General features: G+C 57.6%; 1 protein-coding gene across 1 annotated transcript; it reads right to left on the reverse strand.

The window, feature by feature from the left end:
- Positions 1 to 1,493: 1,493 nt before the first annotated feature.
- Positions 1,494 to 27,825, reverse strand: LOC144740998 (uncharacterized; the record flags this gene model as incomplete). The annotated part of the gene is made up of 9 exons (XM_078623690.1): positions 27,686 to 27,825; positions 27,063 to 27,088; positions 21,651 to 21,736; positions 17,975 to 18,596; positions 15,899 to 16,047; positions 10,011 to 10,157; positions 7,118 to 7,380; positions 5,397 to 5,976; positions 1,494 to 1,696 (listed from the first exon to the last, which is right to left on the reverse strand). Coding segments are annotated over exons 3-9 (2,049 nt in total), but the record flags the coding sequence as incomplete, so codon positions are not given.

A 27,825-nucleotide genomic window follows, 5' to 3' on the forward strand; every position in this document is an offset into this window, starting at 1 on the left:
CCACCCACCCACCACTCACCCACCCACCACCCACCCACCACTCACCCACCACCCCACCACCCACTCACCCACCACCACCCACCACTCTCCCACCCACCCACCCACTCACCCACCCACTCACCCACCCACTCACCCACTCACCCACCCACCCACCACTCACCCACCCACCCACTCACCCACCACCCACTCACATCTCCCACCCACTCACCCACCCACTCACCCACCCACCACTCACCCACTCACCCACCACCCACTCACCCACCACCCACCCACCCACCCACTCACCCACCCACTCACCCACCCACTCACCCACTCACCCACTCACCCACCCACTCACCCACCACTCACCCACCCACCACTCACCCACTCACCCACTCACCCACTCACCCAACCACCCACCCACTCACCCACCCACCACCACCACCCACCCACCACTCACCCACCACCCACCCACCACTCACCCACCACCCACCCACCCACTCACTCACCCACCACCCACCCACTCACCCACCCACTCACCCACCCACTCACCCACTCACCCACCCACCCCACCCACTCACCCACCCACCCACTCACCCACCCACCACTCACCCACCACCCACCCACCCACTCACCCACTCACCCACCCACCCACCCACTCACCCACCCACCACTCACCCACCACCCACCCACCCACTCACCCACCACCCACTCACCCACCACCCACCCACCCACCCACTTTCCCACCCACCCACCCACTCACCCACCCACTCACCCACTCACCCACCCACCCACTCACCACCCACTCACCCACCCACCCACTCACCCACCCACTCACCCACCCACCCACCCACTCACCCACCCACCCACCCACTCTCCCACCCACCACTCACCCACTCACCCACCCACCACTCACCCACTCACCCACCCACCCACTCACCCACCCACCCACTCACCCACCATCCACTCACTCACTCACCCACTCACCCACCCACCACTCACCCACTCACCCACCCACCACTCACCCACTCACCCACCCACCCACTCACCCACCCACCCACCCACTCACCCACCCACCACTCACCCACCACCCACCCACTCACTCACCCACCACCACCCACTCACTCACCCACTCACCCACCCACCCACCCACCACTCACCCACTCACCCACCTACCCACTCACCCTCCCACCCACTCACTCACCCACCCACCACTCACCCACCACCCACCCACTCACTCACCCACCACCCACTCACCCACCCACTCACCACACTCACCCACCCACCACTCACACCAACTCACCCACCACACCACCACCCACCCACCTCACCCACCCACTCACTCTCCCACCCACCCACCCACCCACTCACCCACCCACTCACTCTCCCACCCACCCACCCACTCACCCACACACCCACCCACCCACTCACCCACCCACTCACCCACCACACCCACTCACCCACCCACTCACCCACCCACCCACTCACCCACCCACCCACCACCCACCACCCACCGAAATCTCTCCGCGTCCTCCTCCTCCGCAACCTCCATCACTCGCAGCGCCGAGGAGCCGGGAGGGACGCGGACGCTCACCGCTCGCTGAAGACGCTCCGCTCACCGCGTCGCTCACCCGGTACTCCACGTTCACCGCGTCGCTCACCGCGTCGCTCACCACCGCTCCGTGTCGCCCGGCGTCTCGGCGGGCGAGCGGTTCACCTGGGGGGGGGGGGGGGGGGGGGGTAGAGGGCTCAGCAACGCGACGTAGACTCAACACTGAGACTCAATACTGAGACTCAATACTGAGACTCAACACTGAGACTCAGCACTGAGACTCAATACTGAGACTCAGCACTGAGACTCAATACTGAGACTCAACACTGAGACTCAATACTGAGACTCAACACTGAGACTCAACACTGAGACTCACTGATACTCAATACTGAGACTCAGCACTGAGACTCAGCACTGAGACTCAACACTGAGACTCAACACTGAGACTCACTGAGACTCAATACTGAGACTCAGCACTGAGACTCAGCACTGAGACTCAACACTGAGACTCAATACTGAGACTCAACACTGAGACTCAACACTGAGACTCACTGAGACTCAATACTGAGACTCAGCACTGAGACTCAGCACTGAGACTCAACACTGGAGACTCAACACTGAGACTCACTGAGACTCAATACTGAGACTCAGCACTGAGACTCAGCACTGAGACTCAACACTGAGACTCAGCACTGAGACTCAATACTGAGACTCAGCACTGAGACTCAGCACTGAGACTCAACACTGAGACTCAGCACTGAGACTCAGCACTGAGACTCAACACTGAGACTCAGCACTGAGACTCAGCACTGAGACTCAACACTGAGACTCAGCACTGAGACTCAACACTGAGACTCAACACTGAGACTCAACACTGAGACTCAGCACTGAGACTCAACACTGAGACTCAACACTGAGACTCAACACTGAGACTCAACACTGAGACTCAACACTGAGACTCAACACTGAGACTCAACACTGAGACTCAGCACTGAGACTCAACACTGAGACTCAACACTGAGACTCTGCACTGAGACTCAGCACTGAGACTCAACACTGAGACTCAACACTGAGACTCAACACTGAGACTCAGCACTGAGACTCAACACTGAGACTCAACACTGAGACTCAACACTGAGACTCAACACTGAGACTCAGCACTGAGACTCAATACTGAGACTCAGCACTGAGACTCAACACTGAGACTCAGCACTGAGACTCAACACTGAGACTCAGCACTGAGACTCAACACTGAGACTCAGCACTGAGACTCAACACTGAGACTCAGCACTGAGACTCAACACTGAGACTCAACACTGAGACTCAGCACTGCACCATAGACTCAACACTGCACCATAGACTCAACACTGGGACTCAACACTACCCACAGACTCAACACTGCCCCATAGACTCAACACTGAGACTCAACACTGAGACTCAACACTGCACCACAGACTCAACACTGCACCACAGACTCAACACTGCACCACAGACTCAACACTGCACCATAGACTCAACACTGCACCACAGACTCAACACTGCACCATAGACTCAACACTGCACCACAGACTCAACACTGCACCATAGACTCAACACTGCACCACAGACTCAACACTGCACCATAGACTCAACACTGCACCATAGACTCAACACTGCACCATAGACTCAACACTGCACCATAGACTCAACACTGCACCATAGACTCAACACTGCACCATAGACTCAACACTGCACCATAGACTCAACACTGCACCCTAGACTCAACACTACCCATAGACTCAACACTGCACCACAGACTCAACACTGCACCACAGACTCAACACTGCACCACAGACTCAACACTGCACCATAGACTCAACACTGCACCATAGACTCAACACTGCACCATAGACTCAACACTGCCCATAGACTCAACACTGCACCATAGACTCAGCACTGCACCACAGACTCAACACTGCACCATAGACTCAACACTGCACCATAGACTCAACACTGCCCATAGACTCAACACTGCACCACAGACTCAACACTGCACCACAGACTCAACACTGCACCATAGACTCAACACTGCACCATAGACTCAACACTGCACCATAGACTCAACACTGCACCACAGACTCAACACTGCACCACAGACTCAACACTGCACCATAGACTCAACACTGCCCCATAGACTCAACACTGCCCCATAGACTCAACACTGCACCACAGACTCAACACTGCCCCATAGACTCAACACTGCACCATAGACTCAACACTGCACCATAGACTCAACACTGCCCCATAGACTCAACACTGCACCACAGACTCAACACTGCACCACAGACTCAACACTGCACCACAGACTCAACACTGCACCATAGACTCAACACTGCACCACAGACTCAACACTGCACCACAGACTCAACACTGCACCATAGACTCAACACTACCCATAGACTCAACACTGCACCACAGACTCAACACTGCACCATAGACTCAACACTGCACCATAGACTCAACACTGCACCACAGACTCAACACTGCACCATAGACTCAACACTGCACCATAGACTCAACACTGCACCATAGGCTCAACACTGAGACTCAACACTGCACCACAGACTCAACACTGCACCACAGACTCAACACTGCACCATAGACTCAACACTGCACCACAGACTCAACACTGCACCATAGACTCAACACTGCACCATAGTCTCAACACTGCACCACAGACTCAACACTGCACCATAGACTCAACACTGCACCACAGACTCAACACTGCACCACAGACTCAACACTGCACCATAGACTCAACACTGCACCACAGACTCAACACTGCACCATAGACTCAACACTGCACCATAGACTCAACACTGCACCATAGGCTCAACACTGAGACTCAACACTGCACCACAGACTCAACACTGCACCACAGACTCAACACTGCACCATAGACTCAACACTGAGACTCAACACTGCACCACAGACTCAACACTGCACCATAGACTCAACACTGCACCATAGACTCAACACTGCCCATAGACTCAACACTGCACCACAGACTCAACACTGCACCATAGACTCAACACTGCACCATAGACTCAACACTGCACCACAGACTCAACACTGCACCACAGACTCAACACTGCACCATAGACTCAACACTGCACCACAGACTCAACACTGCACCATAGACTCAACACTGCACCATAGACTCAACACTGCACCATAGGCTCAACACTGAGACTCAACACTGCACCACAGACTCAACACTGCACCACAGACTCAACACTGCACCATAGACTCAACACTGAGACTCAACACTGCACCACAGACTCAACACTGCACCATAGACTCAACACTGCACCATAGACTCAACACTGCACCACAGACTCAACACTGCACCACAGACTCAACACTGCCCATAGACTCAACACTGCACCATAGACTCAACACTGCACCATAGACTCAACACTGCACCACAGACTCAACACTGCACCACAGACTCAACACTGCACCACAGACTCAACACTGCACCATAGGCTCAACACTGCACCACAGACTCAACACTGCACCATAGACTCAACACTGCACCACAGACTCAACACTGCACCACAGACTCAACACTGCACCATAGACTCAACACTGCACCACAGACTCAACACTGCACCACAGACTCAACACTGCACCACAGACTCAACACTGCACCATAGACTCAACACTGCACCACAGACTCAACACTGCACCACAGACTCAACACTGCACCATAGACTCAACACTGCACCATAGGCTCAACACTGAGACTCAACACTGCACCATAGACTCAACACTGCACCACAGACTCAACACTGCACCACACACCCCGCGCAGCGCCTGCTACCTGTGTTCCGTGTCTCCGCCTCCTCCGCCTCCTCGTCCCCGTCGACCGCCGCGCTCCCACGCCGGACGAGGTGCGGCTCAAGCGGACCTCCGTCGCCGCCGCGACGGCCAACGCCGTGGTTGCCGTGGTCACCGTGGCCACCGTGGCTAGTGCCGTGGCGGTTACCGTGGTCACCGCCGCGACGGCCGCCGTGGTTACCGTGGTCACCGTGGCCACCGTGGCTAGTGCCGTGGCGGTCACCGTGGTCACCGCCGCGACGGCCGCCGTGGTTACCGTGGTCACCGTGGCCACCGTGGCTAGTGCCGTGGCGGTCACCGTGGTCACCGCCCCGACGGCCGCCGTGGTTACCGTGGTCACCGTGGCCACCGTGGCTAGTGCCGTGGCGGTCACCGTGGTCACCGCAGGTGTGTGTCGCAGCGTCGTAGAAGCTGCGTCCGCTCAGTGCCAGCAGCGCGTGGGCCGCCGCGGCCGGGTTGCCGAAGCGACCGGCCAGAGCGGCGGCCACGAGGCGGCGCTCGCTGGCGCCGCAGTCCCAGCCCGGCGGGGAGATACCCAGCAGGCGCACGCCTGCTGTGAGAGCCTGTGGTGGCGGGGTGGCGGGTGGTGGGTGGGTGGGTGAGTGGGTGGGTGGGTGGAGGGGGGTGGTGAGTGGGTGAGTGGTGGGTGGGTGAGGGGGTGGTGGGTGGGTGGGTGGAGGGGTGGGTGGGTGGGTGAGTGGGTGGGTGGGTGAGTGGCTGGGTGGGTGGCTGGCTGGTTGTGTGGGTGGCTGGCTGGCTGGGTGGCTGGGTGGGTGGCTGAGTGAGTGGCTGAGTGAGTGACTGAGTGAGTGACTGAGTGAGTGGCTGAGTGAGTGGCTGAGTGAGTGGCTGAGTGAGTGGCTGAGTGAGTGGCAGGGTGAGTGGCTGGGTGAGTGACTGAGTGAGTGGCTGGGTGAGTGACTGAGTGAGTGACTGAGTGAGTGGCTGAGTGAGTGACTGAGTGAGTGGCTGAGTGAGTGACTGAGTGAGTGGCTGAGTGAGTGGCTGAGTGAGTGGCTGAGTGAGTGGGTGCCTGAGTGACTGAGTGAGTGGCTGAGTGAGTGGCTGAGTGAGTGGCTGAGTGAATGACTGAGTGAGTGGCTGAGTGAGTGGCTGAGTGAGTGGCTGAGTGAGTGGCTGAGTGAGTGGCTGAGTGAGTGACTGAGTGAGTGACTGAGTGAGTGGCTGAGTGAGTGGCTGAGTGAGTGGCTGGGTGAGTGGCTGGGTGAGTGGGTGCCTGAGTGACTGAGTGAGTGGCTGAGTGAGTGACTGAGTGAGTGACTGAGTGAGTGGCTGAGTGAGTGACTGAGTGAGTGAGTGGCTGAGTGAGTGACTGAGTGAGTGGCTGAGTGAGTGGGTGCCTGGGTGAGTGGCTGAGTGAGTGGCTGAGTGAGTGACTGAGTGAGTGGCTGAGTGAGTGGCTGAGTGAGTGGCTGAGTGAGTGGGTGCCTGGGTGAGTGACTGAGTGAGTGACTGAGTGAGTGGCTGAGTGAGTGGCTGGGTGAGTGGCTGAGTGAGTGGCTGAGTGAGTGGCTGAGTGAGTGGCTGAGTGAGTGACTGAGTGAGTGGCTGAGTGAGTGGCTGAGTGAGTGACTGAGTGAGTGGCTGAGTGAGTGGGTGGCTGAGTGAGTGGCTGAGTGAGTGGCTGAGTGAGTGACTGAGTGAGTGGCTGGGTGAGTGGGTGGCGCCCCCCCTCCGTCTCACCTGCATGGCCACTGCGGATCCGTAGACGGACGTCGTCCGCTCGAAGGCCTCCTCCTCCTTCTCATCCTTCTCATCCTTCTCATCATTCTTCTCATCCTCATCCTCCTCCTCCGCCGCCGCCGCCGCCTCCGCCGCCTGGAGCCGGCGCAGGAGGCGGCGGGCGGCCTGCTCCACGTCGCCCGCCAGCTTCGGCGAGAGGCCGGAGCGGGCGGCGGGGCGCGACGAGACGCAGGAGAGGGCCAGCGAGCACATGGACATCGTGCCTGGGCAGAGAGACGCGCGGGGAGAGAGAGACACGGGGAGACACGGGGAGAGAGACACGGGGGGAGAGACACATGGACATCGTGCCTGGGCAGAGAGACGCGCGGGGAGAGAGAGACACGGGGAGACACGGGGAGAGAGACACGGGGGGAGAGACACATGGACATCGTGCCTGGGCAGAGAGACGCGCGGGGAGAGAGAGACACGGGGAGACACGGGGAGAGAGACACGGGGGGAGAGACACATGGACATCGTGCCTGGGCAGAGAGACGCGCGGGGAGACAGAGACACGGGGAGACACGGGGAGAGAGACACGGGGGGAGAGACACATGGACATCGTGCCTGGGCAGAGAGACGCGCGGGGAGAGAGAGACACGGGGAGACACGGGGAGAGAGACACGGGGGGAGAGACACATGGACATCGTGCCTGGGCAGAGAGACGCGCGGGGAGAGAGAGACACGGGGAGACACGGGGAGAGAGACACGGGGGGAGAGACACATGGACATCGTGCCTGGGCAGATAGACGCGGGGAGAGAGAGACACGGGGAGACACGGGGAGAGAGACACGGGGGGAGAGACACATGGACATCGTGCCTGGGCAGAGAGACGCGGGGAGAGAGAGACACGGGGAGACACGGGGAGACACGGGGAGACACGGGGAGAGAGAGACGGGGAGAGAGACGTGGTGAGAGAGAGACGTGGTGAGAGAGAGACACGGGGAGAGACACGGGGAGAGAGACACGGGCAGAGAGACGCGGGGAGGAGAGACACATGGACATCGTGCCTGGGCAGAGAGACACGCGGGGAGAGAGACACGGGGGGAGAGACACGGGGGGAGAGACGCGGGGAGAGAGACACGGGGGGAGAGACACGGGCAGAGAGACACGCGGGGAGAGAGACACATGGACATCGTGCCTGCGCAGAGAGACGCGGGGAGACACGGGGAGACACGCGGGGAGAGAGACACATGGACATCGTGCCTGGGCAGAGAGACACGCGTGGAGAGAGACACGGGGAGACACGGGGAGAGACGCGGGGAGAGACGCTGGGAGAGAGATGCAGGGAGACACGTGGTGTCTGTGGGTCTCTGTGGGTGTCTGTGGGTCTCTGTGGGTGTCTGTGGATGTCTGTGGGTCTCTGTGGGTGTCTGTGGGTGTCTGTGGGTCTCTGTGGATGTCTGTGGGTCTCTGTGGATGTCTGTGGGTCTCTGTGGGTCTCTGTGGGTGTCTGTGGGTCTCTGTGGGTGTCTGTGGGTCTCTGTGGGTCTCTGTGGGTCTCTGTGGGTGTCTGTGGGTCTCTGTGGGTGTCTGTGGGTCTCTGTGGGTCTCTGTGGGTCTCTGTGGGTCTCTGTGGGTGTCTGTGGGTCTCTGTGGGTCTCTGTGGGTGTCTGTGGGTCTCTGTGGGTGTCTGTGGGTCTCTGTGGGTCTCTGTGGGTCTCTGTGGGTGTCTGTGGGTCTCTGTGGGTGTCTGTGGGTCTCTGTGGGTCTCTGTGGGTCTCTGTGGGTCTCTGTGGGTCTCTGTGGGTCTCTGTGGGTCTCTGTGGGTGTCTGTGGGTGTCTGTGGGTCTCTGTGGGTCTCTGTGGGTGTCTGTGGGTCTCTGTGGGTCTCTGTGGGTGTCTGTGGGTCTCTGTGGGTGTCTGTGGGTCTCTGTGGGTCTCTGTGGGTGTCTGTGGGTCTCTGTGGGTCTCTGTGGGTCTCTGTGGGTGTCTGTGGGTCTCTGTGGGTCTCTGTGGGTCTCTGTGGGTCTCTGTGGGTGTCTGTGGGTGTCTGTGGGTCTCTGTGGGTCTCTGTGGGTCTCTGTGGGTGTCTGTGGGTCTCTGTGGGTGTCTGTGGGTCTCTATGAGTCTCTGTGGGTCTCTGTGGGTCTCTGTGGGTCTCTGTGGGTCTCTGTGGGTCTCTATGAGTCTCTGTGGGTGTCTGTGGGTGTCTGTGGGTCTCTGTGGGTGTCTGTGGGTCTCTGTGGGTCTCTGTGGGTCTCTGTGGGTCTCTGTGGGTCTCTGTGGGTGTCTGTGGGTCTCTGTGGGTCTCTGTGGGTGTCTGTGGGTGTCTGTGGGTGTCTGTGGGTCTCTGTGGGTGTCTGTGGGTCTCTGTGGGTCTCTGTGGGTGTCTGTGGGTCTCTGTGGGTCTCTGTGGGTCTCTGTGGGTGTCTGTGGGTCTCTGTGAGTCTCTGTGGGTGTCTGTGGGTCTCTGTGAGTCTCTGTGGGTGTCTGTGGGTGTCTGTGGGTGTCTGTGGGTCTCTGTGGGTCTCTGTGGGTCTCTGTGGGTCTCTGCGTGTGTCTGTGTATCTCTGCGTGTATCTGTGTGTGTGTGTCTCTGTGTGTCTCTGTGCGTGTCTGTGTGTGTCTCTGTGGGTCTGTCGCCTCATGTGTGTGTCTGCGTGTGTCTGTGTGTCTGTGTGTGCCTGTGTGTCTCTGTGGGTCTCTGTGTGTCTCTGTGTGTGACTGTGTCTCTGCGTGTCTCTGTGTGTCTCTGTGGGTCTCTGTGGGTCTCTGCGTGTGTCTGTGTGTCTCTGTGGGTCTCTGTGTGTGTCTGCGTGTGTCTGTGTGTCTCTGTGTGTCTCTGTGTGTCTCTGCGTGTGTCTGTGTGTCTCTGTGGGTGTCTGTGTGTGTCTCTGTGTGTCTGTCGCCTCACTGTGTGCGTCCCCGGGGCATCGCGTGAAGGCTTCCCGTGATGCGTCGACGAGGATTGAGGCGACGTCGGGATCCACGGGCAGGTCGGAGACGCAGAGAGACAGCGCCGACAGGGACAGCTCGTAGAAGCTGCTCAGCGGACACGCGTCTAGACAGAGACACGGGGGGGAGACACAGGGGGAGACACACGTCTAGACAGAGACACGCGTCTAGACAGAGACACGGGGAGAGAGACACAGGGGGAGACACACGTCTAGACGGAGACACGCAGAGAGACAGCGCGGACAGGGACAGCTCGTAGAAGCTGCTCAGCGGACACGCGTCTAGACAGAGACACGGGGGGGAGACACAGGGGGAGACACACGTCTAGACAGAGACACGCGTCTAGACAGAGACACGGGGAGAGAGACACAGGGGGAGACACACGTCTAGACGGAGACACGCAGAGAGACAGCGCGGACAGGGACAGCTCGTAGAAGCTGCTCAGCGGACACGCGTCTAGACAGAGACACGGGGGGAGAGACACAGGGGGAGACACACGTCTAGACAGAGACACGCGTCTAGACAGAGACACGGGGGGGAGAGACACAGGGGGAGACACACGTCTAGACGGAGACACGCAGAGAGACAGCGCCGACAGGGACAGCTCGTAGAAGCTGCTCAGCGGACACGCGTCTAGACAGAGACACGGGGGGAGAGACACGGGGAGACACACGTCTAGACGGAGACACGCAGAGAGACAGCGCCGACAGGGACAGCTCGTAGAAGCTGCTCAGCGGACACGCGTCTAGACGGAGACACGGGGGGGAGACACGCGTCTAGACAGAGACACGGGGGGGAGACACGCGTCTAGACAGAGACACGGGGAGAAGACACGCGTCTAGATGGAGACACGGGGGGGGGAGACGCGTCTAGACAGAGACACGGGGAGACACGCGTCTAGACGGAGACACGGGGGGGGGGAGACGCGTCTAGACGGAGACATGGGGAGACACGCGTCTAGACGGAGACACGGGGAGACACGCGTCTAGACAGAGACACGGGGGGGGGGAGACACACGTCTAGACGGAGACACGAGGAGACACGCGTCTAGACGGGGACACGGGGAGACACGCGTCTAGACGGAAACACGGGGAGACACGTCTAGACAGAGACACGGGGGGGAGACACGTCTAGACAGAGACACGGGGGGGGAGACACGTCTAGACGGAGACACGGGGAGACACGCGTCTAGACGGAGACACGGGGAGACACGCGTCTAGACGGAGACACGGGGAGACACGTCTAGACGGAGACACGGGGAGACACGCGTCTAGACGGAGACACGGGGGAGACACGCGTCTAGACGGAGACACGGGGAGACACGTCTAGACGGAGACACGGGGAGACACGTCTAGACAGAGACACGGGAGGGAGACACGTCATGACAGAGACACGGGGGGGGAGACACGTCTAGACGGAGACACGGGGAGACACGTCTAGACGGAGACACGCGTCTAGACAGAGACACGGGGAGACACGCGTCTAGACGGAGACACGGGGGGGGAGACACGCGTCTAGACAGAGACACGGGGAGACACGCGTCTAGACGGGGACACGGGGGGGGAGACACGCGTCTAGACAGAGACACACGGGGAGACACACGTCTAGACGGAGACACGGGGGGGGGGAGACGTGTCTAGACGGAGACACGGGGAGACACGCGTCTAGACGGGGACACGGGGGGGGAGACACGTGTCTAGACGGAGACACGGGGAGACACGCGTCTAGACGGGGACACGGGGGGGGAGACACGCGTCTAGACAGAGACACACGGGGAGACACACGTCTAGACGGAGACACGGGGGGGGGGAGACACGTGTCTAGACGGAGACACGGGGAGACACGCGTCTAGACGGGGACACGGGGGGGGAGACACGTGTCTAGACGGAGACACGGGGAGACAGCGCGGACAGGGACAGCTCGTAGGAGCTGCTGAGTTGACACTCATCTAGACGGACACACGCATGGCGGAGACACGGGGGGAGACACGCGTCTAGACGGACACGGGGAGACACGTCTAGATGGACACGGGGAGACACGTCTAGACGGAGACACGGGGAGACAGGTCTAGACGGAGACACGGGGGAGACACGTCTAGACGGAGACACGGGGAGACACGTCTAGACGGAGACACGGGGAGACACGTCTAGACGGAGACACACGGGGGGACACGTCTAGACGGAGACACGGGGAGACACGTCTAGACGGACATGGGGAGACACGTCTAGACGGAGACACGGGGAGACACACGTCTAGACGGAGACACGGGGAGACACGTCTAGACGGAGACACGGGGAGACACGTCTAGACGGACACAGGGAGACACGTCTAGACGGAGACACGGGGGAGACACGTCTAGACGGAGACACGGGGAGACACGTCTAGACGGACACGGGGAGACACGTCTAGACGGACACGGGGAGACACGTCTAGACAGAGACACGGGGAGACACGTCTAGACGGACACGGGGAGACACGTCTAGACGGAGACACAGGGAGACACGTCTAGACGGAGACACGGGGGACACGTCTAGACGGAGACACGGGGGACACGTCTAGACGGAGACACGGGGAGACACGTCTAGACGGACACGGGGAGACACGTCTAGACGGAGACACGGGGGGAGACACGTCTAGACGGAGACACGGGGAGACACGTCTAGACGGAGACACGGGGAGACACGTCTAGACGGACACGGGGAGACACGGCTAGATGGAGACACGGGGAGACACGTCTAGACGGACGCGGGGGAGACACGTCTAGACGGAGACACGGGGAGACACGTCTAGACAGAGACACGGGGAGACACGTCTAGACGGAGACACGGGGAGACACGTCTAGACAGAGACACGGGGAGACGCGTCTAGACGGAGACACGGGGAGACACGTCTAGACGGAGACACACGGGGAGACACGTCTAGACGGAGACACACGGGGAGACGCGTCTAGACGGAGACACGGGGAGACACGTCTAGACGGAGACACGGGGAGACACGTCTAGACGGAGACACGGGGAGACACGTCTAGACGGACATGGGGAGACATGTCTAGACGGAGACACGGGGAGACACGTCTAGACGGAGACACGGGGAGACACGTCTAGACGGACACGGGGAGACACGTCTAGACGGACACGGGGAGACACGTCTAGACAGAGACACGGGGAGACACGTCTAGACGGACACGGGGAGACACGTCTAGACGGAGACACAGGGAGACACGTCTAGACGGAGACACGGGGGACACGTCTAGACGGAGACACGGGGGACACGTCTAGACGGAGACACGGGGGACACGTCTAGACGGAGACACGGGGAGACACGTCTAGACGGACACGGGGAGACACGTCTAGACGGAGACACGGGGGGAGACACGTCTAGACGGAGACACGGGGAGACACGTCTAGACGGAGACACGGGGAGACACGTCTAGACGGACACGGGGAGACACGGCTAGATGGAGACACGGGGAGACACGTCTAGACGGACGCGGGGGAGACACGTCTAGACGGAGACACGGGGAGACACGTCTAGACAGAGACACGGGGAGACACGTCTAGACGGAGACACGGGGAGACACGTCTAGACAGAGACACGGGGAGACGCGTCTAGACGGAGACACGGGGAGACACGTCTAGACGGAGACACACGGGGAGACACGTCTAGACGGAGACACACGGGGAGACGCGTCTAGACGGAGACACGGGGAGACACGTCTAGACGGAGACACGGGGAGACACGTCTAGACGGAGACACGGGGAGACACGTCTAGACGGACATGGGGAGACATGTCTAGACGGAGACACGGGGAGACACGTCTAGACGGAGACACGGGGAGACACGTCTAGACGGACATGGGGAGACACGTCTAGACGGAGACACGGGGGGAGACACGTCTAGACGGACACGGGGAGACACGTCTAGACGGAGACACGGGGAGACACGTCTAGACGGACACAGGGAGACACGTCTAGACGGAGACACGGAGAGACACGTCTAGACGGAGACACGGGGAGACACGTCTAGACGGAGACACGGGGGGACACGTCTAGACGGAGACACGGGGAGACACGTCTAGACGGAGACACGGGGAGACACGTCTAGACGGAGACACGGAGAGACACGTCTAGACAGAGACACGGGGAGACGCGTCTAGACGGAGACACGGGGAGACACGTCTAGACGGAGACACGGGGAGACACGTCTAGACGGAGACACGGGGAGACACGTCTAGACAGACACAGGGAGACACGTCTAGACGGAGACACGGGGAGACACGTCTAGACGGAGACACGGGGAGACACGTCTAGACAGACACAGGGAGACACGTCTAGACGGAGACACGGGGAGACACGTCTAGACGGAGACACGGGGAGACGCGTCTAGACAGAGACACGGGGGAGACACGTCTAGACGGAGACACACGGGGGGACACGTCTAGACGGAGACACACGGGGGGACACGCCTAGACGGAGACACGGGGAGACACGTCTAGACGGAGACACGGGGAGACACGTCTAGACAGAGACACGGGGGAGACACGTCTAGACGGAGACACACGGGGGGACACGTCTAGACGGAGACACACGGGGGGACACGTCTAGACGGAGACACGGGGAGACACGTCTAGACGGAGACACGGGGAGACACGTCTAGATGGAGACACGGGGGAGACACGTCTAGACGGAGACACGGGGAAACACGTCTAGACGGAGACACGGGGGGGGAGACACGCGTCTAGACAGAGACACACGGGGAGACACGCGTCTAGACGGGGACACGGGGGGGGAGACACGCGTCTAGACAGAGACACACGGGGAGACACGTCTAGACGGAGACACGGGGAGACACGTCTAGACGGAGACACGGGGAGACACGTCTAGACGGACACGGGGAGACACGCGTCTAGACAGAGACAAACGGGGAGACACGTCTAGACGGAGACACAGGGAGACACGTCTAGACGGAGACACGGGGAGACACGTCTAGACGGAGACACGGGGAGACACGTCTAGACGGACACGGGGAGACACGTCTAGACGGAGACACGCGGGAGACACGTCTAGACGGAGACACGGGGAGACACGTCTAGACGGAGACACGGGGAGACACGTCTAGACGGACACGGGGAGACACGTCTAGACAGAGACACGGGGAGACACGTCTAGACGGAGACACGGGGAGACACGTCTAGACGGAGACACGGGGAGACGCGTCTAGACGGAGACACGGGGAGACACGTCTAGACGGAGACACGGGGGAGACGCGTCTAGACGGACACGGGGGAGACACGTCTAGACGGAGACACGGGGGAGACACGTCTAGACGGACACGGGGGAGACACGTCTAGACGGACACGGGGAGACACGTCTAGACGGAGACATGGGGAGACACGTCTAGACGGAGACACGGGGAGACACGTCTAGACGGACACACGGGGAGACACGTCTAGACGGAGACACGGGGAGACACGTCTAGACGGACACGGGGAGACACGTCTAGACGGAGACACGGGGAGACACGTCTAGACGGACACAGGGAGACACGTCTAGACGGAGACACGGGGAGACACGTCTAGACGGAGACACGGGGAGACACGTCTAGACGGAGACACGGGGAGACACGTCTAGACGGACACGGGGAGACACGTCTAGACGGAGACACGGGGAGACACGTCTAGACGGACACAGGGAGACACGTCTAGACGGAGACACGGGGAGACACGTCTAGACGGAGACACGGGGAGACACGTCTAGACGGAGACACGGAGAGACACGTCTAGACGGAGACACAGGGGAGACACGCGCGTCTAGACGGACCACACGCTGGCGGCGATGAGCGACTCACGCCGACGCAGCCACTTCCTCTCCGTGTCCACCGCTCGCCGCAGGGAGCTCACGACGTCCACCTTCTCGCGGCCGACCCTCACGCCGCTCGCCGTCCGCTCGCCCGCAGAGCGCAGCCACAGCAGCAGCAGCGCCAGCAAGCCGGGTCGGCTGGTGGGAGGGGTGGGGTGTCAATCACTCACTGAGTGTGTGTCACTGTGTGTCACTGTGTGTGTGTGTCACTGTGTGTGTGTGTCACTGTGTGTGTGTGTGTCTGTGTGTGTGTGTGTCACTGTGTGTGTGTGTCATTGTGTGTCTGTGTGTGTGTGTGTCAATCACTCACTGTGTGTCTGTGTGTGTGTGTCACTGTGTGTGTGTGTCACTGTGTGTGTGTGTGTGTCTGTGTGTGTTACTGTGTCAATCACTCACTGTGTGTCTGTGTGTGTGTGTGTCACTGTGTGTGTCACTGTGTGTGTCACTCACTCACTGTGTGTGTGTGTCACTGTGTGTGTGTGTCACTGTGTGTCACTGTGTGTGTGTGTCACTGTGTGTGTGTGTCACTGTGTGTGTGTGTGTCTGTGTGTGTGTGTCAATCACTCACTGTGTGTCTGTGTGTGTGTGTGTCACTGTGTGTGTGTGTCACTGTGTGTGTGTGTGTCTGTGTGTGTTACTGTGTCAATCACTCACTGTGTGTCTGTGTGTGTGTGTGTCACTGTGTGTGTCACTGTGTGTGTGTGTCACTCACTCACTGTGTGTGTGTGTCACTGTGTGTGTCACTCACTCACTGTGTGTGTGTGTCACTGTGTGTGTGTGTCACTGTGTGTGTGTGTGTCACTGTGTGTGTCACTGTGTGTGTGTGTCACTCACTCACTGTGTGTGTGTGTCACTGTGTGTGTGTCACTGTGTGTGTGTGTCACTGTGTGTGTGTGTCAATCACTCACTCACTGTGTACCCGTACCCGTACCCGGCCGTACCCGTACCCTACCCGTACCCGGCCGGGTACGGGTAGGGTACGGGTATCGGGTATCCGATTGCGACCTCTGGGATGAAGCCATGTTGCAGGCGCGGGTGGGTTGATTCTAGGAACTTGACTTGTGAGAAGAGACAAGACGTTGGGAAATGAGTGACAAAGGGTGACTCACCAGTGACTCACGGCCTACCCGTACCCGGCCGCACCAGGGTCGCAAACTCTCCCACTCACTCACCCACCCACCCACCCGCTCAGCTACTCACTCACCCACTCACTCACTCACCCACCCACTAATTCAGCTACTCACTCACCCACTCACTCACCCACCCACCCACTAATTCAGCTACTCACTCACCCACTCACTCACGAACTCACCCACGCACCCACTCACTCACTAACCCACCCACTCACCCACTCACTCACTCACGAACTCACCCACTCACTCACTCACTAACCCACGCACTTACTCACCCACCAACCAGAGGTCGCAAACGGGTTTTGATTCCCTACCCGTACCCGGACGCACCAGGGTCGCAAACGGGTACCCGTACCTAGCCGGGTACGGGTAGCCGGGTATCGGGTAGGGTACGGGTATCGGGTATCGGGTACCCGGTTGCGTCGTCTGGTGGTGCCTTACCTGGCTAACAAGCGCCGTGACCTCGCCAACTTTGCCTGTGCTCTCCGTCTCTCTCTCTCTCTTCATTTCCATCTCACTCTCTCTCTGTCTCTCTCTGTCTCTCTCCGTGTCTGTCTCTCTCTCTGTCTCTCTCCCTGTCTCTCTCTCCGTGTCTCTCTCCCCATCTCACTCCCCATCTCACTCTCCGTGTCTCTCTCCCTGTCTCTTTCTCTGTCTCTCTCTCCGTGTCTCTCTCCCCATCACACTCTCTCTCTCCGTGTCTCTCTCTCTGTGTCTCTCTCTCTCTCCGTGTCTCTCTCTCTCTCTCTGTCTCTCTCTCCGTGTCTCTCTGTGTCTCTGTCTCTCTCTGGTGTCTCTCTCTCCGTGTCTCTCTCTCTGTCTCTCTCTCTCTCTCCATGTCTCTCTCTGTCTCTCTCTCTGTCTCTCTCTCTCTCCGTGTCTCTCTCTCCGTGTCTCTCTCTCCGTGTCCCCCCCCTCCCCCCCCACCCTACCCTCGCTCCGACGCGACCATCCCCGGCAGGGCGTCCTTCAGCATCTTGTGGCGGCGACGGATCTCGGCGGCTGCAGCGCCGCTGCTGCCGCCATCGCCCCGGCAATCCTCACCGCCTCCGGCCTGCGCGACGCTCCGAGCCAACTGCAGCAGCGGACTGGGGCACGTGAACAGAGGCTGGCAACGGACACCACCACCAGCACCAGCACCAGCACCACCAGCACCAGCACCACCAGCACCGGCACCAGCACCACCGGCACCGGCACCGCCACCACCGGCACCGCCACCACCGGCACCAGCACCACCACCACCGGCACCGACACCACCAGCACCACCGGCACCGACACCACCAGCACCGGCACCGCCACCACCGGCACCAGCACCACCAGCACCGGCACCGCCACCACCGGCACCACCGGCACCGACACCACCAGCACCGGCACCGCCACCGGCACCGCCACCACCGGCACCGCCACCACCGGCACCACCACCACCGACACCACCAGCACCACCACCGGCACCACCACCACCACCGCCGCGGCCGCAGCTGTGGCCGGTGTTCTCTGCTTGCCGGAGGACGTCCAGAAGGACGTCAATGGCCTCGGTGAGGCCCACGCTGGAGCCTGCCAGAGGGAGAGAGGAGGGGAAGGTGTAGTGTAGTGTATAGTGTAGTGTGTAGTGTAGTAGTGTAGTGTGTAGTGTAGTGTGTAGTGTAGTGTGGTGTAGTGTATAGTGTAGTGTGTAGTGTAGTGTGTAGTGTAGTGTGTAGTGTAGTGTAGTGTGTAGTGTAGTAGTGTAGTGTGTAGTGTAGTAGTGTGTAGTGTGTAGTGTAGTGTGTAGTGTAGTGTATAGTGTAGTGTAGTGTGTAGTGTAGTAGTGTAGTGTGTAGTGTATAGTAGTGTAGTGTATAGTAGTGTAGTGTATAGTGTAGTGTGTAGTGTAGTGTGTAGTGTAGTGTGGTGTAGTGTATAGTGTAGTGTGTAGTGGAGTGTGTAGTGTAGTGTGTAGTGTAGTGTGTAGTGTAGTGTGTAGTAGTGTAGTGTATAGTAGTGTAGTGTAGTAGTGTAGTGTATAGTGTAGTGTATTACGTAGTGTAGTGTATAGTGTAGTGTAGTGTGTAGTGTAGTAGTGTAGTGTGTAGTGTAGTGTGTAGTGTAGTGTAGTATGTAGTGTAGTGTGTAGTACTGTAGTGTAGTAGTGTAGTGTGTAGTGTAGTGTGTAGTGTAGTGTGTAGTGTAGTGTGTAGTGTAGTATGTAGTGTAGTGTGTAGTGTAGTGTGTAGTGTAGTGCACAGTCGTTTCTGTGTCTGTGAGTCTCTGTGTGTCTCTGTGTGTCTCTGTGAGTCTCTGTGTGTCTCTGTGTGTCTCTGTGAATCTCTGTGGGTCTATGTGAGTCTCTATGAGTCTCTGTGAGTCTCTATGTGTCTCTGTGTGTCTCTGTGAGTCTCTGTGTGTCTCTGTGTGTCTCTGTGAGTCTCTGTGAGTCTCTGTGTGTCTCTGTGAGTCTCTGTGGGTCTCTGTGGGTCTCTGTGAGTCTCTGTGAGTCTCTGTGTGTCTCTGTGTGTCTCTGTGAGTCTCTGTGTGTCTCTGTGTGTCTCTGTGAATCTCTGTGGGTCTATGTGAGTCTCTATGAGTCTCTGTGAGTCTCTATGTGTCTCTGTGTGTCTCTGTGAGTCTCTGTGTGTCTCTGTGTGTCTCTGTGAGTCTCTGTGAGTCTCTGTGTGTCTCTGTGAGTCTCTGTGGGTCTCTGTGGGTCTCTGTGAGTCTCTGTGTGTCTCTGTGTGTCTCTGTGAGTCTCTGTGAGTCTCTGTGTGTCTCTGTGAATCTCTGTGGGTCTATGTGAGTCTCTATGAGTCTCTGTGTGTCTCTGTGTGTCTCTGTGTGTCTCTGTGTGTCTCTGTGAGTCTCTGTGAGTCTCTGTGAGTCTCTGTGTGTCTCTGTGAGTCTCTGTGGGTCTCTGTGGGTCTCTGTGAGTCTCTGTGTGTCTCTGTGTGTCTCTGTGAGTCTCTGTGGGTCTCTGTGTGTCTCTGTGAATCTCTGTGGGTCTATGTGAGTCTCTATGAGTCTCTGTGAGTCTCTGTGTGTCTCTGTGTGTCTCTGTGTGTCTCTGTGAGTCTCTGTGGGTCTCTGTGTGTCTCTGTGAATCTCTGTGGGTCTATGTGAGTCTCTATGAGTCTCTGTGGGTCTCTATGAGTTTCTGTGAGTCTCTGTGTGTCTCTGTGGGTCTCTGTGGGTCTCTGTGAGTCTCTGTGAGTCTCTGTGGGTCTCTGTGGGTCTCTGTGAGCCTCTGTGTGTCTCTGTGAGTCTCTGTGTGTCTCTGTGTGTCTCTGTGAGTCTCTGTGAGTCTCTGTGGGTCTCTGTGGATCTCTGTGGGTCTCTGTGGGTCTCTGTGGGTCTCTGTGAGCCTCTGTGTGTCTCTGTGAGTCTCTGTGAGCCTCTGTGAGCCTCTGTGAGTCTCTGTGGGTCTCTGTGTGTCTCTGTGAGTCTCTGTGAGTCTCTGTGTGTCTCTGTGAGTCTCTGTGAGTCTCTGTGTGTCTCTGTGAGTCTCTGTGTGTCTCTGTGTGTCTCTGTGAGTCTCTGTGAGTCTCTGTGGGTCTCTGTGAGTCTCTGTGAGTCTCTGTGTGTCTCTGTGGGTCTCTGTGAGTCTCTGTGAGTATCTGTGAGTCTCTGTGGGTCTCTGTGAGCCTCTGTGTGTTTCTGTGAGTCTCTGTGTGTCTCTGTGAGTCTCTGCGAGTCTCTGTGTGTCTCTGTGAGTCTCTGTGTGTCTCTGTGAGTCTCTGTGGGTCTCTGTGAGTCTCTGTGAGTCTCTGTGGGTCTCTGTGAGTATCTATGAGTCTCTATGTATCTCTGTGGGTCTCTGTGGGTCTCTGTGAGTCTCTATGAGTCTCTGTGAGTCTCTGTGAGTCTCTATGAGTCTCTGTGAGTCTCTGTGAGTCTCTGTGAGTCTCTGTGTGTCACTGTGAGTCTCTATGAGTCTCTGTGAGTCTCTATGAGTCTCTATGTATCTCTATGTATCTCTGCGGGTCTCTGTGAGTCTCTGTGAGTCTCTGTGGGTCTCTGTGAGTCTCTGTGAGTCTCTGTGTGTCTCTGTATCTCTATGTATCTCTGTGGGTCTCTGTGAGTCTCTGTGAGTCTCTGTGAGTCTCTGTGGGTCTCTGTGAGTCTCTGTGAGTCTCTATGAGTCTCTATGTATCTCTATGTATCTCTGTGGGTCTCTGTGAGTCTCTGTGAGTCTCTGTGGGTCTCTGTGAGTCTCTGTGAGTCTCTGTGTGTCTCTATGTATCTCTATGTATCTCTGTGAGTCTCTGTGAGTCTCTATGAGTCTCTATGTATCTCTATGTATCTCTGTGGGTCTCTGTGAGTCTCTGTGAGTCTCCGTGAGTCTCTATGTATCTCTGTGGGTCTCTGTGAGTCTCTGTGTGTCTCTGTGAGTCTCTGTGAGTCTCTGTGAGTCTCTATGTATCTCTGTGGGTCTCTGTGAGTCTCTGTGTGTCTCTGTGAGTCTCTGTGAGTCTCTGTGGGTCTCTGTGAGTCTCTGTGTGTCTCTGTGAGTCTCTGTGAGTCTCTATGTATCTCTGTGGGTCTCTGTGAGTCTCTGTGTGTCTCTGTGAGTCTCTGTGGGTCTCTGTGAGTCTCTGTGTGTCTCTGTGAGTCTCTGTGAGTCTCCGTGAGTCTCACCGCATGGCTCAGCGGAGGATGTAGAGGAGAATCCCAGCAGCAGCAACAGCAGCAGGAGTCGATGTGATGCTGATCCAGCAGACATTCTACGTCGGACAGCGGGAGAGAGTCAGACAGAGAGCCGGCGAGTCAGACAGACGAACAGAGACAGACACAGACAGACACAGACAGACAGAGACACGCACAGACAGACACAGACAGAGACAGGCAGAGAGACAGAGAGACAGACACAGACAGAGACACAGGCAGAGACACGCACAGACAGACAGACACAGAGAGAGACAGAGAGACAGACAGAGACACAGACAGAGACAGACAGACACAGACAGACAGAGACACAGACAGAGACACAGACAGAGACAGACCGACAGACAAAGACAGACACAGACAGACACACACAGACAGAGACAGACACACACAGACAGAGACATACACACACAGACACATGCACAGACACAGACAGAAACACAGACAGACAGAGACACAGACAGACACAGACAGACACAGACACTGACTCCACGATCGCTGAGTGATGGGGTCGGGTCAAGGGGTCACCGCCCACCCAGGTGACCCCAGCCCCTCACCCGTCCCCCCCCCACCCCCTCCCAGCCCCTCCCCTCGTCCCCCCCACCCCCTCCCAGCCCCTCCCCTCGTCCCCCCCCACCCCCTCCCAGCCCCTCCCCTCGTCCCCCCCACCCCCTCCCAGCCCCTCCCCTCGTCCCCCCACTCCCTCCCAGCCCCTCCCCTCGTCCTCCCCACCCCCTCCCAGCCCCTCCCCCCGTCCCCCCCACCCGCTCCCAGCCCCTCCCCTCGTCCCCCCCACCCCCTCCCAGCCCCTCCCCCCGTCCCCCCCCACCCGCTCCCAGCCCCTCCCCCCGTCCCCCCCACCCGCTCCCAGCCCCTCCCCTCGTCCCCCCCACCCCCTCCCAGCCCCTCCCCTCATCCCCCCCACCCCCTCCCAGCCCCTCCCCTCGTCCCCCCCACTCCCTCCCAGCCCCTCCCCTCATCCCCCCCACCCCCTCCCAGCCCCTCCCCTCGTCCCCCCCACTCCCTCCCAGCCCCTCCCCTCGTCCCCCCACTCCCTCCCAGCCCCTCCCCTCATCCCCCCCACCCCCTCCCAGCCCCTCCCCTCGTCCCCCCCACCCCCTCCCAGCCCCTCCCCTCATCCCCCCCACCCCCTCCCAGCCCCTCCCCTCGTCCCCCCCACCCCCTCCCAGCCCCTCCCCTCATCCCCCCCACCCCCTCCCAGCCCCTCCCCTCGTCCCCCCCACCCCCTCCCAGCCCCTCCCCTCGTCCCCCCACTCCCTCCCAGCCCCTCCCCTCATCCCCCCCCACCCCCTCCCAGCCCCTCCCCTCATCCCCCCCCACCCCCTCCCAGCCCCTCCCCTCGTCCCCCCCACTCCCTCCCAGCCCCTCCCCTCATCCCCCCCACCCCCTCCCAGCCCCTCCCCTCGTCCCCCCACTCCCTCCCAGCCCCTCCCCTCGAAAGTAGAGAGTAGCTGGTGGAGAGTAGCTGGTGGAGAGTAGCTGGTAGAGAGTAGCTGGTAGAGAGTAGCTGGTAGAGAGTAGCTGGTAGAGAGTAGCCGGTAGAGAGTAGCTGGTGGAGAGTAGCTGGTAGAGAGTAGCAGGTAGAGAGTAGCTGGTAGAGAGTAGCTGGTAGAGAGTAGCTGAGTAGCTGGTAGAGAGTAGCTGGTAGAGAGTAGCTGGTAGAGAGTAGCTGGTAGAGAGTAGCTGGTAGAGAGTAGCAGGTAGAGAGTAGCTGAGTAGCTGGTAGAGAGTAGCTGAGTAGCTGGTAGAGAGTAGCTGGTAGAGAGTAGCTGGTAGAGAGTAGCTGAGTAGCTGGTAGAGAGTAGCTGGTAGAGAGTAGCCGGTAGAGAGTAGCTGGTAGAGAGTAGCTGGTAGAGAGTAGCTGGTAGAGAGTAGCCGGTGGAGAGTAGCTGGTGGAGAGTAGCTGGTAGAGAGTAGCAGGTAGAGAGTAGCTGGTAGAGAGTAGCTGGTAGAGAGTAGCTGAGTAGCTGGTAGAGAGTAGCTGGTAGAGAGTAGCTGGTAGAGAGTAGCTGGTAGAGAGTAGCAGGTAGAGAGTAGCTGGTAGAGAGTAGCTGGTAGAGAGTAGCTGAGTAGCTGGTAGAGAGTAGCTGAGTAGCTGGTAGAGAGTAGCTGGTAGAGAGTAGCTGGTAGAGAGTAGCTGAGTAGCTGGTAGAGAGTAGCTGGTAGAGAGTAGCCGGTAGAGAGTAGCTGGTAGAGAGTAGCTGGTAGAGAGTAGCTGGTAGAGAGTAGCAGGTAGAGAGTAGCTGGTAGAGAGTAGCTGGTAGAGAGTAGCTGGTAGAGAGTAGCAGGTAGAGAGTAGCTGGTAGAGAGTAGCTGGTAGAGAGTAGCTGGTAGAGAGTAGCTGGTAGAGAGTAGCTGGTAGAGAGTAGCTGGTAGAGAGTAGCTGAGTAGCTGGTAGAGAGTAGCTGGTAGAGAGTAGCAGGTAGAGAGTAGCTGGTAGAGAGTAGCTGAGTAGCTGGTAGAGAGTAGCTGGTAGAGAGTAGCTGGTAGAGAGTAGCTGAGTAGCTGGTAGAGATTAGCTGGTAGAGAGTAGCCGGTAGAGAGTAGCTGGTAGAGAGTAGCTGGTAGAGAGTAGCTGGTAGAGAGTAGCTGAGTAGCTGGTAGAGAGTAGCTGGTAGAGAGTAGCTGGTAGAGAGTATCTGGTAGAGAGTAGCTGGTAGAGTGTAACTGGTAGAGAGTAGCTGAGTAGAGAGTAGCTGGTAGAGAGTAGCTGGTAGAGAGTAGCTGGTAGAGAGTAGCCGGTAGAGAGTAGCCGGTAGAGAGTAGCCGGTAGAGAGTAGCCGGTGGAGAGTAGCCGGTGGAGAGTAGCTGGTAGAGAGTAGCTGGTAGAGAGTAGCTGGTAGAGAGTAGCCGGTAGAGAGTAGCTGAGTAGAGAGTAGCTGAGTAGCTGGTAGAGAGTAGCTGGTAGAGAGTAGCTGGTAGAGAGTAGCTGAGTAGCTGGTAGAGAGTAGCTGAGTAGCTGCAAGAGAGTAGCTGGTAGAGAGTAGCTGGTAGAGAGTAGCTGGTAGAGAGTAGCTGAGTAGCTGGTAGAGAGTAGCTGGTAGAGAGTAGCTGGTAGAGAGTAGCTGAGTAGCTGGTAGAGAGTAGCTGGTAGAGAGTAGCTGAGTAGCTGGTAGAGAGTAGCTGGTAGAGAGTAGCTGAGTAGCTGAGTAGCTGAGTAGAGAGTAGCTGGTAGAGAGTAGCTGGTAGAGAGTAGCGGGTAGAGAGTAGCTGGTAGAGAGTAGCTGGTAGAGAGTAGCTGAGTAGCTGGTAGAGAGTAGCTGGTAGAGAGTAGCTGGTAGAGAGTAGCTGGTAGAGAGTAGCTGAGTAGCTGGTAGAGAGTAGCTGGTAGAGAGTAGCTGGTAGAGAGTAGCTGGTAGAGAGTAGCTGAGTAGCTGGTAGAGAGTAGCTGGTGGAGAGTAGCTGGTAGAGAGTAGCCGGTAGAGAGTAGCTGGTAGAGAGTAGCTGGTAGAGAGTAGCTGAGTAGCTGGTGGAGAGTAGCTGGTAGAGAGTAGCGGGTAGAGAGTAGCTGGTACAGAGTAGCTGGTAGAGAGTAGCTGGTAGAGAGTAGCCGGTAGAGAGTAGATGGTAGAGAGTAGCTGGTAGAGAGTAGCTGGTAGAGAGTAGCTGGTAGAGAGTAGCAGGTAGAGAGTAGCTGGTAGAGAGTAGCAGGTAGAGAGTAGCTGGTAGAGAGTAGCTGGTAGAGAGTAGCTGGTAGAGAGTAGCTGGTAGAGAGTAGCTGAGTAGCTGAGTAGCTGGTAGAGAGTAGCTGGTAGAGAGTAGCTGGTAGAGAGTAGCTGAGTAGCTGGTAGAGAGTAGCTGGTAGAGAGTAGCTGGTGGAGAGTAGCTGGTAGAGAGTAGCTGGTGGAGAGTAGCTGAGTAGTAGCTGGTAGAGAGTAGCTGAGTAGCTGGTAGAGAGTAGCTGAGTAGCTGAGTAGCTGAGTAGTAGCTGGTAGAGAGTAGCTGAGTAGCTGGTGGAGAGTAGCTGAGTAGCTGAGTAGCTGGTAGAGAGTAGCTGAGTACCTGGTGGAGAGTAGCTGAGTAGTACCTGGTAGAGAGTAGCTGAGTAGCTGGTAGAGAGTAGCTGAGTAGCTGAGTAGCTGGTGGAGAGTAGCTGAGTAGCTGAGTAGCTGAGTAGTAGCTGGTAGAGAGTAGCTGGTAGAGAGTAGCTGAGTAGTAGCTGGTGGAAAGTAGCTGAGTAGTAGCTGGTGGAGAGTAGCTGAGTAGTAGCTGGTGGAGAGTAGCTGAGTAGTAGCTGAGTAGCTGAGTAGCTGAGTAGTAGCTGGTGGAGAGTAGCTGAGTAGTAGCTGGTGGAGAGTAGCTGAGTAGTAGCTGAGTAGCTGAGTAGCTGAGTAGTACCTGGTAGAGAGTAGCTGAGTAGCTGGTAGAGAGTAGCTGAGTAGTACCTGGTGGAGAGTAGCTGGTAGAGAGTAGCTGAGTAGCTGAGTAGCTGAGTAGCTGGTAGAGAGTAGCTGAGTAGTACCTGGTGGAGAGTAGCTGGTAGAGAGTAGCTGAGTAGCTGAGTAGCTGGTAGAGAGTAGCTGAGTAGCTGAGTAGATGAGTAGTAGCTGGTAGAGAGTAGCTGAGTAGCTGAGTAGTACCTGATAGAGAGTAGCTGAGTAGCTGGTAGAGAGTAGCTGAGTAGTACCTGGTGGAGAGTAGCTGAGTAGTAGCTGGTAGAGAGTAGCTGAGTAGTACCTGGTGGAGAGTAGCTGAGTAGTAGCTGGTAGAGAGTAGCTGAGTAGTAGCTGGTAGAGAGTAGCTGAGTAGTACCTGGTGGAGAGTAGCTGAGTAGTAGCTGGTAGAGAGTAGCTGAGTAGTACCTGGTGGAGAGTAGCTGGTAGAGAGTAGCTGAGTAGTACCTGGTGGAGAGTAGCTGGTAGAGAGTAGCTGAGTAGTAGCTGGTAAAGAGTAGCTGAGTAGTACCTGGTGGAGAGTAGCTGAGTAGCTGGTAGAGAGTAGCTGAGTAGTAGCTGGTGGAGAGTAGCTGAGTAGTAGCTGGTAGAGAGTAGCTGAGTAGTAGCTGGTGGAGAGTAGCTGAGTAGTAGCTGGTAGAGAGTAGCTGAGTAGTACCTGGTGGAGAGTAGCTGAGTAGTAGCTGGTAGAGAGTAGCTGAGTAGTACCTGGTGGAGAGTAGCTGGTAGAGAGTAGCTGAGTAGCTGGTAGAGAGTAGCTGAGTAGTACCTGGTGGTGAGTAGCTGAGTAGTACCTGGTAGAGAGTAGCTGAGTAGTAGCTGGTAGAGAGTAGCTGAGTAGCTGGTAGAGAGTAGCTGAGTAGCTGGTAGAGAGTAGCTGAGTAGTACCTGGTGGTGAGTAGCTGAGTAGCTGAGTAGCTGAGTAGTAGCTGGTAGAGAGTAGCTGAGTAGCTGAGTAGCTGAGTAGTACCTGGTAGAGAGTAGCTGAGTAGCTGAGTAGCTGAGTAGTAGCTGGTAGAGAGTAGCTGAGTAGCTGAGTAGCTGAGTAGTACCTGGTAGAGAGTAGCTGAGTAGCTGAGTAGCTGAGTAGTACCTGGTAGAGAGTAGCTGAGTAGCTGAGTAGCTGAGTAGTACCTGGTGGAGAGTAGCTGAGTAGCTGGTAGAGAGTAGCTGAGTAGCTGAGTAGTAGCTGGTAGAGAGTAGCTGAGTAGCTGAGTAGCTGAGTAGCTGGTAGAGAGTAGCTGAGTAGCTGAGTAGTACCTGGTAGAGAGTAGCTGAGTAGCTGAGTAGTACCTGGTGGAGAGTAGCTGAGTAGCACCTGGTGGAGAGTAGCTGAGTAGTACCTGGTAGAGAGTAGCTGAGTAGCTGAGTAGTACCTGGTAGAGAGTAGCTGAGTAGCTGAGTAGTACCTGGTGGAGAGTAGCTGAGTAGCTGGTAGAGAGTAGCTGAGTAGCTGAGTAGTAGCTGGTAGAGAGTAGCTGAGTAGCTGAGTAGCTGAGTAGCTGGTAGAGAGTAGCTGAGTAGCTGAGTAGTACCTGGTGGAGAGTAGCTGAGTAGCTGAGTAGTAGCTGGTGGAGAGTAGCTGAGTAGCTGGTAGTAGCTGGTGGAGTGTCGAGAACTCGGAAGAGCGACTCAGCAAACCACCACCGGCTCTTTCACTCTGTGCGCCTCTCTCGGCCGCTCACGTGATCACGTGATCTAGGGGGAGGATAGGGGGTGGGGGTCACATCACG

Source organism: Lampetra planeri, unplaced genomic scaffold (assembly GCF_965212315.1).
Source record: "Lampetra planeri unplaced genomic scaffold, kcLamPlan1.2.h2 scaffold_377, whole genome shotgun sequence".
Taxonomy (NCBI): domain Eukaryota; kingdom Metazoa; phylum Chordata; class Hyperoartia; order Petromyzontiformes; family Petromyzontidae; genus Lampetra; species Lampetra planeri.